Below are 16,374 nucleotides of genomic sequence, written 5' to 3'. Positions count from 1 at the left end.
TTGTTCATAGTTTTAGGTACCTCTGTGGAATAAAGCTATACAAATATAGACTGTATAATACGTATACACACCAGCAACACAACTGAGGAAAGAGGGCAGAGGGGAGGAAATCAGGGACCCTTCAACTGCACCTTTAACATTTTTCTTCCTAAAAATAATTTTGAAGCAAAAATGGCAAACTTTTAAAAATAATCTAATTTGGGTGGTGTGTTCATGGTATTCACTCTCTTTTATGCATGGTTTAGATATTGCAGAATTGAGATTAAGGGTGAAAATCAGGAAAGATATGTTGGGATGGGTCAAGGAGGTCTTTCGGTGTCAGACTAAAGAGCTGGATTGTATTTTCTAGACATTAGAGATTCATTGAAAGTTTTTGAATATATATATTGATGGGACTTGAGAAGGAATGTAGCCAACTTTAAGGATGACTAATTTGACATGTGCATTTGATGGCTTTGAAAGGAGAGATGCTAGACTAGAGAGAACAGTTACATTTTTTTTTAAGAGAGAGAGAGAATTTTTTTAATATTTATTTTTTTTTAGTTTTTCGGCAGACACAACATCTTTGTATGTGGTGCTGAGGATCGAACCTGGGCCGCACGCATGCCAGGCGAGCGCACTACCGCTTGAGCCACATCCCCAGCCCAGAACAGTTACATTTTTGTATATATGTACTTACATACATATTAGTGATGAAATGTAATTGGGGCCTGGGTCAGGGAGGTTGGTATGGGAATGGAAAGAAAGGAAGGGTGAGTGGGTGGGTAGATGTCAGGTTAATGGATGGCTATATGGATGAGTAGATGAATGGGTAGGCAGGTGAGTGGATGGATGGATGAGTGGATGGATGGCAGATGGCAGATGGATGGATAGATGGATGGATGGATAGATGCATGAGTAGATTAGTGGGAAGGTGGCTGGGTAGATGGATGGATGGATGGGTGAATAAATGGAATAGATGGCTGGTTGGGAAAATTGGTGGAAAGGTGGTGAATACATGGGTAGAGACATTTTTGAAATGCCAATGCAATCCTTATTCATATCCTGTCCACAAAGTAAGTAAAACAGAAGATGAGATTATAAAATGACAAGGGGTTAAAGTCTTAGGTCAGTGATACAGAAGTAATGAATGATCAATAGTGTTTTGAATGGAACAGATTAGCCTAACAACATCCACAATCACATTGAAGATGACACGGAGAGGAGAAAGCTCAAAACTGAGAAGTTTCACATTTTTGTAGATCTTGGTTTTTCCAGGAAGATGGCCTTGTCACACTCCCCAGGTAGGCTCTTGCCCCACCCTCAACCATTAGCTTCTTATCTGTAAGAGATTCAGGACTAAACCAAGGCAAAACAAAGAAAGGAAAAAAAAAAAATAAGCCAACATCAGGACATAGTAGCAAAAGATGACTCCTGGACTTGTCCTGGGCTGCAGAGCCCTAGCCCAGCATCCTGCTCCATCTCCATCTGCCAGGGGCAGCCAGTGGTAGGGCTGGGATTCAGTCACTTATAGCAGGAGATTCTTCAGAATGGCACTGAGCTCTGGATGTTACTGATGTTTATGATGATCTAACGCAGAGCCTTGTAAGTAACAGTATGCTTTCTATACAGAGGGGGAGGAGTATCCATGTGTTGGAATTATTTGGAGGAAAACAAAACAGAAGGAGAGGCACTTTAGAGTTCTAGCTTTCCCAGTGGAGGCAACAGAGTGGAATGGTTGAGAATGTCACCTTTATTAAGCCCTATGTCCTTGGGCACATTACTTCCTTTCTCCTGAGACTCTGTGTCCTAATCTTCAAAGTGGGGTCAATCACAGTGCCTGCCATAAATAGGTACTGTTTAAGAAAGCAGTTATTGTTGGCCCAGCTCATGCTATAGAATCAAGAAACAGTAGCTCTTATAATTATTTTTCATAACGATAAACTTTATTAGTAAGAGTACTAGTGTTCTCATTAATGATGATACAAGTGTTATTATTAACATTAACATTTAGTATTATTAGTAGAGATCCAGAAACTCCTGTCCTAACCATGTCAAGTCACTTGTTCATAGCCATTCCAAGATTTCCCTGGATTTTTCAGTCCTGCTTTTTAAGTGACTTTGAAAATGGAGCTTTCAGAGTGAAGAAGGTCCCAAAGAGATGGTGGGAGTAATTGCAGGGAAGAGGATGGCAGGCATGAAGCTGGGCTCATTGCTGCAGCACACTGCCAGGCTCCTGGGTGGGCGTCCGTGGCCCACTACTGCCAAGTATGTCCAAGGCCTTCCTGCTTCCTTGCAGGCTGACATCCCAGTCCTGGCAAGAAGAGGAAGAGTTTGAGTCTCAAATCTATTTCCAGCTTTTTGCAGAAATGAGTAATTGCCACCCATTTGGAGTTGCAGCAAAAGGAGAAATACATCAGTCTTGGAAGGGGAATTACAGAAAGGGTTTCCAGGAGCAGGGGGGAAAAAATGAAAAGGAGAGGGGAAGAAAAACAAGCATTGGGATGGATGTCAGGCAAAAATTAGGCTAAGGAGGATGTTTGAAGGCAAAGCATGGCAGCAGGAGACAGCCTAGTTTTGGTGACTTGAGACACATCTAGAAGGTGGAGTTAGCTGTTTAGCAGTTGGAGCTGCTGTGCTCATGGTGCACTGACCTTCCAGGATGGGTTGGAGAGACTGCTCCCTCTGAGACATGCCTTTAAGCCTCTGCTTTGGAAACAAAATCCCAATGGCTTTGGGAGCTGGCCAGTGCATACATACATCATATATTTAAATAGGGAACATCTGTGGGTCTTAAGTTTTATGATTTTGATGAACAAACAGGCCTGAGTATAGAAAAACAGAGGAGGGTCTGTTGGGACTTAGGAATGAAAGAGAGACAAAGGTTTTGTGTTTCCTGTTATTTGATTGGAGCCCTAGAACTAGGAAATCCCAAAGGTAACCCAACATGAGAACATCTACTCAAACAAAGAGTTAGCAAAGAGGGACAGGCCAGGCTGTAGCAGGGCTTGATGAGAGAAGAGAGGCTATACATGGGTGACTGAGAGTAAACTGAGACGCCCAAATTACTTGCTGCCTGGAATTGTTCTAAAGGATTGTTTAGAATGGTGTCCTTTTGAGAAGCAAAGCAGGGAGAAGCCTTGTCATTAAACCCAATATTTTAAGATAGATTTATTTTTTATATATTGTTTTAGTCTATTTTCTGTTGCTATAATTGAATGTCACAGACTGGGTAATTTATAAAGAATGAAGGCTTATTCAGCTCATGCTTCTGGATCTGTGAGGTCCATGATTGAGGAGGCTTCATCTAGTGAAGGCCTTCTTACTGCAGAGTCCTGAGATGGTACAGGGATCACGTGGTGAAGTAGCAGGTGGTACTAGCTGGGGTCTTTTCTCCTCTAATCTGGTCACTAATCTGGGCTGGGGTAGAGAGCTTGCCTAGCATGTCTGAGGCACTGGATTTAATTCTTAGCACCACATATAAATACAGTGAAGGTCCATTGACAACTAAAAATATATTTTAAAAAAAGTCACTAATCTCATCACAAGCACTCCACCACCCTCATGACCTCATATAATCCTAGTTACTTCTAAATACCATAACCATCTGACTTTGGAGATTAAATTTCAACATGAGTTTTAGAGGGGATTACTACATAAAGAATGATTTCAGAATTGTACTCACTCATCTTTGAGTTAGTTTGTGGGGAATGCAGACATGACTTCTAAAATGAGAACTTTTCAAATATAGTTTATCAAGTCCTAGGGTCTATAGTAAGGTTTTTTTGTGGGGAGGGTGCTGCTGGGGATGGAACCCTAGGCCTTGTGCATACTAAGCACATGCTCAGCCACTGAGCTATACTCCTAGCTATATAGTAAGGTTTTTGAGTGTTTTCCTTCAAAAGCATAATTAACCCTGTATTGAAAACTAAATCAACTCACACATGGCAAGATTTTTGTGGTAAAGGAGCTGATTTCACTCAGGATCTCTTATATGTCAAGAAAAATTTTGTCTGCTGGGCCCATCTTGACTTGAATTAATATTTGTTTTGGCAAAGAAATAAAGGTCAAAGGTGGTCACTTTTACTCCTCTCTAGTTTGGTATTGCATCTACACATCAATGAACTCATTCATGGACATTTATGAGGCTCCTTTTGTATGTAAGTGTTTATGGTTGGCATTATAGGAAGCAGAGGAAAGAGTTCCAGAAGCCACAGCTCTATCCTTTTAGGAGTTTATGTTCTGACCATTTGGAGATCAGTCATTTTGCAGAAACTATGTGAAAGCTGATGCCTACTGGGGGGTTTTCAGAAGGTTTTTTTTTTTTTTTTTTTTTTTTACTCAGTGGCTGTTTTGGTATCTTGAGACTGACATGAGTACAGATTATGTTAGAATTCTTTCAAATAAACCATCATGAAAATTTATTGATCCTGTAAACTGAAGAGGTCCGCAGATAGATCCTGTTTCGGCATCACTAGATCCAGACCCCACCAGTCCCTGACCTCTCCTGTGGTAGGTGTGATGGCTACAAGCAGCAGAGGGCTCCTACATCCTGGTTCAGCAGTCCCAGAGCAGAGGTGATCTGAGAGTATGATTAGGAGAGAGCTTCCAGGAAAGATTCTTTATTGGCTCATCCTGAGATATGTTTCTCTCTCTGGAGACAAGCCTCTGGAGTACTCTGGTGAGGTCCAGTCCCTTGCCTAGTGAACCATCTTGTATGGCCCGGTAGGTAGAGGCCAGTCCCACCCACACCTCATTTTTTGTCAGCAGAAGGAGGAGGAAGGGATAAGTGAGAGAGAATGATCATGGCTTATTTTGTCCTAGCAGGGAAGATGGGACAAAGAGGACTACCCTTGCTTGTAAGCAGGGACAAAGATCAGGGATGCAGATTCCTATGCAGATGGTAAGAAAGTGCATCAGACAGGTAGGCAGTGATGAGAGGGCTTACCTGTCTTGGCACTTTACCTGTGACCTGGACTTATCTCCATTACATAATTGCAATGGCTTCTTTTCATCTGTGTGTATGTGCACTAGGCCCTGAAGAAGCAGACCATTGTAAGTCATTCTGAGTGCTGACTTTGAAATCAGACCAATCAAAAGTCAAATTCTGGCTTTGCTGCTTTCTAACTGTGCAAGATTGGGCAGATTGTTCAATTCTTCTGAACTTCCAGCTTTCTTGCATTTGCCAATAAGGATGTTAGTAGTATTTACCTTAAAATTTTAAACTAAACAATGTATGGAAGTAACCTTGGACAATATTAAACAAATGGAAATTTTTCCATAAAGCTAGCCGCTGCTGCTAAAACAACACTTCAGAGCAGGGACAATATCTCATTCAGCTTTGTGTCTTTGGTTCCTGGTTGAAGCTGTTACCCACAAGGTATTCAATAAATGTATGTGTGAATGGAGTCAAAGCTAGTGGCATAGGGGGAGACAGTGCAGGCAGAAGGATGGGTTCAGGGTGCACTGTGTGCCCAAATGGGTCACGGGTTGGATCTGCTATGATGCCACAGGACTTGGTTTCAGGAATCAGACTCCCCAGAGGCTCTCAAATGGTGGGATGCAAGAGGAATACTTGCTAAAGAAGAACACTTAGATGTTCTGAGTTAGCAGGTCTAAGATTGTCATTTTTAATGGGCACCACTATATACAGATAGCCACCCTTTCTCTTGAGAGATAGCCCTGATTTCTGGGTTATAACTCGAATACCTCCATGGGTCAGATGGAGGGCATGGCCGGGAGAAGGGAGATGTTGGGCTCAGTAGCTAGCTGAAGAGCATAAGCTCTCTCTAAAGGGGCTGCCGTCTTGAAAAAGTGGCTCAGGATTACCTAGAATTTCCAAAGAAATTGAAAACCAGGACTTATGAAGTCAAGGGTCATGTTTTCTCTCATATATGGAAGCTAGAGAGAAAAAAAAGGGGGAATACTGGGAAATTATGTGGGCCAAATTATTTTGGTATATTGTGTGCCCTTACATATTTGTAATAACAAATCCCATAATTATGTACAACTATAATGCACCAATAAAGAATAGAGAAAAAAGAACATAATACCTTATTTTTAAAAATAAGGACTTACAAGAGAACTTTCCTGATCTTCAAATGCTGGGAAAATATTAAGATTTTCTAAAAGCACTGAAAGGCCAAACAAAACACATCTGCAGGCCACAAGCTGCCACTTGGAGGCCTTGGTTTAAAGCAGTATTTCTCACTGAGGGGTGACTTTGCCCCCTAGGGAATATTTAACAATGTCTGGAGATAATTTGGGGATGTGAGTAGGGAAAGGTGCCAACATCTAGTGGGAAGAGGTCAGGGATGCTACTAAACACCCTGCCATGCATAACATGATTCCTGTGACAAGGAGTTGTCTGTCCCTAAGGAAGTTTAACTGGGGTTAGCTATGGGTAGGAGAAAGAAGCAGAGGAGCCACACAGAACTGGGGCACCTGCCATCACGGTCCCTGGTCTTGAGGTTGGTGAGTCTCACAGGCCTGTTTGCAACAGAAAGGCAGGACCATGCCCTTTCAACCCCACGGAACCATGGCTGCCACAGCGAGGCCTTCTTTGACCTGATGTGTAGATGTTTTCACTGTCCCCACACTTCCTCTGCATGAAGGAGGCAGCATGCCACCTCCAACCTTGGCAGGCATGAAGGTAATGTGAAAAATGCGGGCAACAATGCTCATATGTTGCTACTCGGGTCCCCAAGGGCTGGGTGTGGCGGCCTGCTAGGATCATCAGGGTTTTGGCCTTCTGTTCCTGGTGGAATGTTTGGTTTGGGTTCCTCATTCAGTAGTTTTTGGAACTGTTGTTTAGAATATTTCCCTTCCCAACTGTAAAATAATAATGCCTTTGAGTCCTGTGTAGTTCAGTGGCTACTCACTAAGCATCTGCTCTGTGGCCAGCCCTGGGCTGGGTGTGGGGAACAGAGACGCAGGCAAGTTCCATCTGGTGGCTTATAGTCCTATTGAGGAAATACAAGAACAGACCCACAGGCCTGCCCCATCTGTTATGGTTTGACTCTAAGGTGTTCCCCTCCCTGCCCCCCCAAAAAAAAAACCTCCCATGTAAATGTAGGAATATTCAGAGGTGAAAGGTTTAGATTTTGTTTTTGCGTTTTTTAAATAATTTTTTGTTATTGTTGATAGACCTTTATTTTATTTATTTATATGTGGTGCTGAGAATTGAACCCAGTACCTCACACATGCCAGGCAAGTGTGCTACTGCTGAGTCCTAGCCCCAGCCCACTTTTTGCATGTTAAAATTTGTTCTAATTAGTTACACATGACAATAGAATGCATTTCAATTCATTATACACAAATGGAGCACAACTTTTCCTTTCTCTGGTTGTACATAATGTAGAGAGTCATACCATACGTGCAGTCATACATGTACCTAGGGTAATGATGTTCATCTCATTCCACCATCTTTCCTGCACCCAAAGGTTTTGATTTTGAGGGCTGTGATCTAATCAGTCCATCCTTGTTTGAATGGTTTGACTGGATGGTAACTGTAGGCAATTGGGGTGTGGCTGGGAGCATACCCTGGAAGGGTTCATCTTCCCTGCAGTCCCTTCCCCTATCTCTCTCTACTTCCTGGCTGTGATGAACAGAGCAGTGCTCTTCCATCACACCCTTCCACTATGTTCTGCCTCTTCTTAGGCCCAGAACAGTGGACTCAGCCAACCATGGACTAAACCTCTGAAACCATGAGCAAGAATAAAACAAAAGAACAAAACATCATTTTTATTAGGTATTGGTCGCAGCAAGGAAAAGCTGACTAACCATCTAGTCCACCCTCCATATACCTGCGTCTGCATCTTTATGAAGCACAGCCCTGAACATCATGGGTTTTGGCCCCCAAACCTTCAGTTCTGCTCTGAAATAAGCCAGTGCTCCATCAGCCTCCAGGATCTGGCCCAGCCTTCATTCCCAGCTTACCTCTTCCTCCTTTTGTAAACCACTCTTTCTACATTCCCAGGTTCCTGCCTGTGCTCTGTACTCCTCTCCTCTTTCTGCTACCTAAAAGGCTATCTCTGGCCATCCATGCAAGGTGGGATGGTTCTGGGGGCACAACTTCCCCATCACTCCCTTACTTCCCTTCTGTGTCCTGCCTTATAACAAGGTGTGTTCTTGATCTTCTACCCCACCATACTGGGAGATTCCTAAGGCAAGAGTTAATAAAAGATTTGACTTTGTATCTTCTCTTCTCTGAACAACTTCCTAGCCTCCTCGCTGGCATTTCATGAGTGTTGATTCATTCTGTTCTGAATTTTCCTGGGCACATCATTTGTGCCCCATCTGTGCCAGGCACTGACATATGTGTTATCTCTTTTCCTCCTCATAGAGACTCCACCATACCTGTGATACCATTCCACTTATACAAATAAGGAAACCCCCAAGGCTTAGAGGAGCTGTCCCTTCATTCATGCATAGATTTGCTCAGAACATTTATTGAGCATCCATCCACTGTGTGACAAGCTCCATAGCATTGCAAGGATGCAGGAATGTGGCAGTGAGATGCTGCAGATGGGTACCAGGAAGCACACTCTGAGACATCTGAATTTATTTATTTATTTATTTACTTTTTAATACTTTTTTATTTGTTTATTTTATGGGGTGCTGAGGATTGAACACAGGGTCACACATGCAAGGCAAGAGCTGTACCCCTGAGCTACAACCCCACCCCAAGACATCTGAATTTATCATCTAGAATGGCTGGGGAGCAATTTTGGGATAACCCTTGGAAGTGTGAAGAAAGGGCCAAGGAGATGGGAAGGTCAAGTGCAAAGCAGATGGCCTAACTAGAAGCCTTAATCAGCTATGGGGTGTGCTAAAGAGGGAATGACCCTTCAGGGCTGAGACCTGAGAAGCAAATCCTATGACCTATCCTTATCAGTCTTTGAATGAGGCTGCACCCAAAGGGATGTCACCTTGTCCTTTAAGGCTATGCCTGAAGGGCACCTTGAGCTCAGGACTGTCTGCCTGCAGCACATGCAGCAGCCGTGGAATCTGGGAGAAAGTCTCTTTGCTGTCATGGGGCTTACATCCCAGCAGGGAAAACAAAGAATGAGTGAAAAAACAAGTAAACAACAAGACTGTTGCCCCTCACCGCACAAGTGCAGAAAAGACAAACAGGTTCTTGTTCTGATGCTCTTAAATTTAAAGGATTAAATTTTGGGGAGCATCATTAAAGGGGGGAATTGTAGTGGCACCCCCTCCTCCACAGAAAATCTTAACTAAGCTTCTCCAGAAATCTTTACCATAATTGATTTCAGGACTATCAGCAAAAGTGTCTCTACAAAAGAGCTCAGTGTAGGTAAACTTCCTATTTTCCTGTTGCTCTATTTTACTTGGCCACTAACCTGGAAGAAATCAGCATTCCAGGTGCTAAACGCCCCTTTATTAGTTTTCACAAACATTTATCCAGTATAGTAGTTTGTAGAAGTGTGTTTGAAAATGCAAAATTTGATTAAAAAAAAAAAGACAAATCCTTTAACAAGGCCTCTGACCTTGAGCTGGAGCCGCACAGAGATATCTACATTTCTAAGATAAGTTACCAATTTGGCTCCATGGTAACAGCTGGCAGGGGAGGAAAGAAAAGGGAGAAGAAGCTCTTCCCTTCTCAGGTGTTGTCCTTGAAGAGTTAACCTGCCCAGAACAGTGAAAGAAAAAGCTGCTTTTAGGTGAACCTCTGCAGACTGTGAACTTGTGAGCCCCTCCCTTATACTCTGGGTATAAAGTTCTGAAACTACCTGAACTCAGGGTTCAGGGGATTAATTAATTATAGTGAAAGCTGTGCCCTCTGAACCTGGCTGCAGCCAAATAAAACTGTTTCCTGCTATCTTCGGTGCCCTGACTTGTCTGTCCCCTACAACCATTTTACAAATGGGGAAGCTGAGATGCCAAGAGGTTCAATGAATGAAAGCCTCGCCTCCAATTCAGGTCTCTAAGGCTCAAAATCGACCTTGACCCACTGCATAACCAGACCTACTCTGAGCAGAGGCTCAGGAGTGAAGCTAAGGAGCTGAGACTTCATCCTGTGTACAAGGGGGAGGTATGCAGAGAAATATATTTCTAGGACATTTGGGTATAGACATGAAGAATGGATGATTAGCTCAAAGAGACAAGCTGTGGGGACTTTGTTAAGAGGCAGCTTCAGAGATTTGGATCTGTAATGATGATGATGTGCTCCAGGAACTGGTGGGGGAAACGAGGCTGGATCCCTGAGGATGCTTTTGGCTGCAAATAACAGAGAACCCCAGCTTACAGTGGCCTAACCAATAAAGCCACAGGAGTGAAAGTAGACCGGGAGGCAGGCTCTGGGATTTTGGTTCCATCAGTTACCCAGGAGGTCATGAAAGGAGTCGAGTTCCTTTTGCTCTGCCACCCCGAAGGCAGCTTCCTCTTTGGGTCCTAAGATGCCTGTTGGTGGCAATCAGGGCTGTATGCTTTTTTGCTAGCACTTAATAGAAATGCTAAAACCTTCTCTTCAATGATATAAGTCCTCTTTTTCTGTCCAGGTAAGTCATATACTCACCACTGGACTAGTCCAACAAAGAAGAATCCAGAATGTTTTCTTGGGATGGAATCAGCTTCCCTGTAAGATCTGAGTTGGAGGAATGAAGGCAGGGTCAAATGCATGGCTTCAGTAGGAAGCAGCAAAGCCAAGAAGAGTTGACAGGGAGGGAAACCCCATTGCCTGCTACATAGGATTGGGCAGTTTGAAAACAGCACACAGTGATATATTGAAGAGGAGAGATAACAAATATAAATATATATATATCTTAGATAACTCCAAGAGCTCTAGTCCACAAGCCCAGTAAGATATTATTCCATCTGCCAAAATTGAGGAGATAAAGAGAGTTTGGTTTCAGGAGTTCACTTTTGGATACTTTAATTTTGATGTAATGAGGGTACAGCCATACTGATTTGTACCCATTGAAGATATGGTTCTTTGAACTTGGGCTCAAGGTTGTGTAGGATGGAGCCCCAGGAGAGAGGCCCAGGGAGATGGTGACATTGCTTCTGGTTACTGAGAGGTGGGTGCTGACATCAGGGACTTGTGGTAGAACCAGGTGGAAGGAGCTGAGAAGGCACAGCTGGAGCAAGGCAGGACTCTTCCCAGCAAGGCTGCTTCTAGGATGGGGTCCATGACTGACAGGCATCCTTGCCTATGTGCACAGTGGCAGGGATAAGACACTGGAAGCAACCTAAATGTGCAACTCTAGAGAGCTGATTAAGTTAACTATTCTGCCTCTGGTGGGTGGAATACAGTGTGAATACAGCTATCTTGGCTGCAACAGAAAAATCTATCATTAAGTAGAAAAGCAAGATGCAGAAGTTTGTGTTAAAAGAGAACATATGATATCCAAATGTGGGCTTGCATATCCACTGCTTCTGGAAGGCATCAGAAGAAACTTTTCATAGTTCCTCTGGGCGGGGTTCTGGGAGCCTGGGAATCTTTTCTTCTTACCTTGTCAGCTGATGGAGTTTCTTGCACCATGTGCATTTATTACCTATGATAAAAGTTAGATCATAAAAATAAATACATAAAGCAACAGGCTTTTAAGTGTCAGAGATGTTAGTGATCCCGAGGACTGACAGGAAGCCACGGAGTGGTGCTGGAGAGTCTGGAGTCAGCTACAGTAAGGCACACATCAAGGGAAGAGGCCACGGGGGAAGCTGAGGCACTGAACTACCCAGAAAAACACAGAGAATAGGGGGTAGCTGTTCGGTTCATTGAGCACCACTGTAAAAGCAGGGATGCTGCTGAAGGCCCCCGGTTAACTCTACACAGGCTTCACCTGTTTGTTTGTTTGTTTGTTTGTTTTTTTAACCAGGTATTGAACCCAAGGTTGCTTAACCATTGAGCCACATCTCCAGCCCATTTTTATGTATTATTTTGAGACAGGGTCTCACTAAGTTGCTTAGGGCCTCCCTAAGTTGCAGATGCTGGCTTTGAACTTGCTATCCTCCTACCTCAGCCTCCCGAGCTGCTGGGATTTCAAGAGTGTACCACCACACCCAGGCCACTTTTATTTTGGAACGAGTCCCTTTGTTTTAGCCACTGGAGCTGGAAAGACACCTAAACAGATCTCTGAAATCACTCCCAGAGCTTTAGGCTACATGTTGGTTCTGATGTAGAAACAACTAACTTTAAGTAATTCTTGGCATTCTAGACCCAGATGCTGAGAGACAGGGCTGTAGGGCAAGAAGAAGGAGCCCAAGAAATCATTTTTCAAACTGGACATGGTAGCACATGCCTGTAATCTCAGTGACTCGGGAGGCTGAGGCAGGAGGATTGCAAGTTTGAGGTCAGCCTCAGCAATTTAGCAAGGCCCTAAGCAACTCAGTGAGACCCTACCTCAAAATAAAAAGTAAAAAAAAAAAAAAAAAAAAAAAAAAAAAAAAAAAAAAAAAAAAAAAAAAAAAAGGTCATTTTTTCTGGTACTGAGCCTCCTAACCCAACCAAGAGTTGGAGGAAGGAAGGCTGATCTTTGCCCGCCAGCAGCTGGTGTAGCTGTGAGGCTGAGGGAGATAAACAGAGAGCACAATGGCTCAGCTGCTCAGAGAGCAGAGATCAGGGCTCCCACTTGCAAACTTATTATGGCAGTCCATGCAAATAGGAAGAGTGTCTTAGAGCATTCAGGCTGCTGTGACAAAGTGTCATGAACTGCGTGGCTTATAAAGACAGAAAATTATTTTTTAACGTTTTGGAGGCTGGGAAGTATAAGATCAAGATGTTGGCAGATTTGGAACATGATGAGGACCCTTATCCTGGTTCACAGATAGCACCTTCTCACGGTGGAAGAGGCTTGCTAGGTCTCCGAAGTTTCTTCTGAGGGCACTAGTCCCATCATGAGAGTTCCACCTTTGTGACCTCCTGAGGCCTCATCTCTTACTACCTTTACCCTGGGGGTGAGGATTTCAACATAGGAACATTGGGAGGATACAAACATTCAGAGCATAGCAGAGACTACTTACTAAAATAACAATCAATACAATAACAAGAATCCTAAACTTTTTTGGAGATAACTGCCTCATTGTGTTCATGTCCTTCAGGATCTTGTTAGTCACCTCATGCAAAAAGATTTATGATTAATGAAACTACACACTGCAGCTCCCTCTCAGAAAGTCTCCAAGTACCTAAGATTCTTAAAGGCACTGAAAAGTCCTACATTAAGCTAACTTATCTAACTTTGTTCAAGAAGCTTCTCCCAAATGCATGTGGTCACAGAAGTCACTGTCATTTTAATGTAATAACCGACAGTGATATCCAGACCACGCTTCAGGAAGAGTTTTAGTTTAATCTTTTTATTTAAGGATGAGGTATCTTAAGAGAAGTAACTTTCCAAGTCTCCATGGTCATTTGGTAACACAATGGATGTGAGAACCTACATCTCCTATCTCATGCCTCAGTGGATTTTCTGCTAACCTACATGGCTGCTGTCCCCTTGTTGGCGTGGACATATCAACAGTGTGGACCTGCTGCTATATCAGAATCCAGGCAATGATAGGGCAAGATTCGGTGGCTCGGGGAACTTGCATGTAAGAGGGCTGCACTGAAATTTGGGGTCAAACCAAGATTTAATTCATGTTGAACCAGGCCCTGAAAGCCTGGACATCGATATCCAATGGATGCTAAGTGCTGGCTCCTGGCCAAGACAGGCCTTCTGCAAGCAGAAGGTCACTGACTTGCTGGGCATTTCCTGGATGCAAGGAGAGTTTCCATTACTCTCACAAGGAAATGTGGAGCTAGCTCATTGTTACTCAAGCTGAGACCTATGGAACCCTATGCTCGAGAGTTGTTCAATGAACACTGAGCAAGGAAAACATTCTCTGGACATTCTAGCTTAGGACACAGAATTCAAGAAAGATTCCTTAAGGCTTTCCAGAATCTTTAACATGCTCATATTGCTATGAGCCACGGGGTAAGGAATGATGTATAGAATTCACTGATTATATGACTAGGGAATTCCTTTTGCAAGCAGTTTAATTTGTTTCACACACAAGTTTGAGGAATTCAGATCTAGATCAATGAGGTTCGTTGATTTTTGTATTCTTTCCCACCTCATCCCAAACATTCCTGCCCTTTCTGTGTTGAAAAGAAATTGCTGAACACAACCAGAAAATGTCTCCCCTGACATTAAAAAAAAATTAAAAGGGCCAGGGATGTAACTCAATGGTTAATGCCCCTGGTTTCAATCCCCAGTAACCTCCTCCCTGCCAAAAAATTAAGCCTGGCACAGTAATGTATGCCTGTAGTCCCAGCTACTCAAGGATTGTAAGGCCATCCTGGGTAATGTAGTGAGACCCTATTTCAAAATAAAAAATAAAAGGATAAAAAAGGGCTGGGGACACACCTGCTCAATGGTACACCATAATCAGTAGCACACATACAAAAATTTAATTGATGCATAACATTTGTACATATTTATGGGGAACAATATAATTCCATTTGTGTATATGATGTGTAATAATGAAATCAGGGTAATTCGCATTTCCATCTTCTCAAATATTCATCATTTCTGTATGTTGACATTTGTTCTTTCATATTTCAGAGTAAGGAGATTGGCCTGCAGATGCATGAGGAGCTCCTGAAGGTGACCAATGAGCTCTACACAGTAAGTTCTGCCCAGGCTCACTGCTTTTGGGGATTGGGTCCCTTGTCTTCAGTACCCAGAGCTGGAGGGAGGCAAAACAGAGGTCTGGGATGACCCTGGGCATTTTTGCTGTATCTTGTGTTGCAGTCACAGTGGACATCATGTCAGGCTATAATGATTCACAACCCCAGCTTCTGATTCTTTGTATCTGCGGTAGGGCCCAGGCATGTTAGTTGTTAAAATTCACATGAGATTCAAATGACCTTCCAGATATGGGATATTATATTATGAAAGCAAAGAACACAGAGCTGAGTTTGGGTAGCCTGGGTGTGAAGGCACTGAGAGCAGAGATGTGGACTCTAGAGCCACTGGGGCTATTCCTTACTCTGGGACTTAAAGCAGGCATGCAGTTCAGGTCTTTGCATCCTCACCTGCACAATGGAGCCCCATTCTGAGGATGATGTGAGGTGTTGGGCATGTTAGCCTGTCTTGCTGTTTCCAGGGGATGATTTTACAAGATCAGTTTGGCCCAAGGCTAGCCTTGTTACATGCTAGGACTCAAAATCCAGCTGCACTTGAGAAGGGTGTTAGAATCGAAGATGGCAAGTGAGTTGGGAGTACAGACACCCTGGGTTATGGTGCAGGTGCTCACAGGCTGTGCTTTGAGCAGGCTTTGACTTCCTTGGAGAGGAATGTGGGGAGCCCCATGCATAGTCTTGGGGAGCAGGTTAAACACCAGGCCTCTCACCTTCCTATGGCACTCAGAGTAGAACTATTGTTGTAAATACATAGAAGTTCCTTATAAAGCTTTTCATTAAAAGTCTATGTGAGTGGGAAGAGGATTCTGCATCTAAAATGACATTTGAAAATTCCCAAGATGAGGGAAAAGAACTGTGTGCTGTTTGAAGCCCCTTCTCTTTGGTACTGCTTCTGTATTGACATCCTATACAGCCAGCAGGTGGCAGACTCCTCAGGGACTCTGCACCTTTGTCCAGATCCTGGACCTCAGGTGGAAGACCTGGATCTTGGGCAAGGCATTTGCTTTTCTGGGCCTCAGCTTCCCAATCAGAAAAATGGGTGTAAGTGTTCCTAAGTAAATGTTGAAGCTTGTAATTCTATGAATCCAAGTTAAGGAGTAAAAGTTGAGTCCTGGACAGTTTTCAGTTGGATCATTCTTAGGGTAAAGGAAGAATTGCTGCTTTGCAATGTGAAGTATTTTGCATCAGCTGGTCATTGAGGGGCAGAGTAGCCCACTGACTTAAAGCACAGACTCTGAAGCCAAAATCTGGGTTCAAAGCCAGTTGTAAAATAGAAATAATAGTAAAGCTGTCCCTTGGTATCAATAGGGATTTGGATCCAGGACCTCCTGTGGATTCCAAAATCTGCGTATGCTCAAGTCCCTTAGGTTAAAGGGCACAGTATTATGCATTCTCCTTTGCACTTCAAACCATCCCTAAGTTACTTACAATACCTAACTATAAATGTAAGTGTATGTAAATGTTTGTTATATTGTATTGCTTTGGGACAAGAAAAGAAGTATTTACATGCTCAGCACAGATGCAGTTTTTTCCCAGATACATTCAACCTGCAGTTGGCTGAGTGCTTTGATGTAGAACTAGCAGATGGGTGGGGGAGCTGACTGTACCTACTCACTGCATGTTCTTTTGAGAATGAAAGGAGGTTGTGTTTGTAAAGTGTGTTTAGAACATAAGGAAGTAGTGGATCAGGGGTTAGTAATGTTACTATCACCATCATCATCATCTCACCCTTGATGAGTTCGGGTGGCTTACCT

At 43.3% G+C, this 16,374-nt stretch overlaps 1 protein-coding gene across 6 annotated transcripts in view; it reads left to right on the top strand.

The window, feature by feature from the left end:
* Srgap3 (SLIT-ROBO Rho GTPase activating protein 3) overlaps positions 1 to 16,374 on the top strand; it is a 247,907-nt gene that overhangs the window by 155,605 nt on the left and 75,928 nt on the right. For all 6 annotated transcript variants that reach the window (XR_007341984.1, XM_048787059.1, XM_048787058.1 and 3 more), the window contains exon 4: positions 14,541 to 14,603. Coding sequence is in view for 5 of the 6 variants with exons in the window: in XM_048787059.1 (XP_048643016.1) it covers positions 14,541 to 14,603 (63 nt within the window). In the remaining variant the exon portion in view is untranslated. The remainder of the gene's footprint in view (positions 1 to 14,540; positions 14,604 to 16,374) is intronic.

Source organism: Marmota marmota, unplaced genomic scaffold (assembly GCF_001458135.2).
Source record: "Marmota marmota marmota unplaced genomic scaffold, marMar, whole genome shotgun sequence".
NCBI classification, from domain to species: Eukaryota; Metazoa; Chordata; class Mammalia; order Rodentia; family Sciuridae; genus Marmota; species Marmota marmota.
The sequence above is the reverse complement of the archived record's forward strand: the minus strand, read 5'-3'. Positions and strand labels throughout refer to the sequence as shown.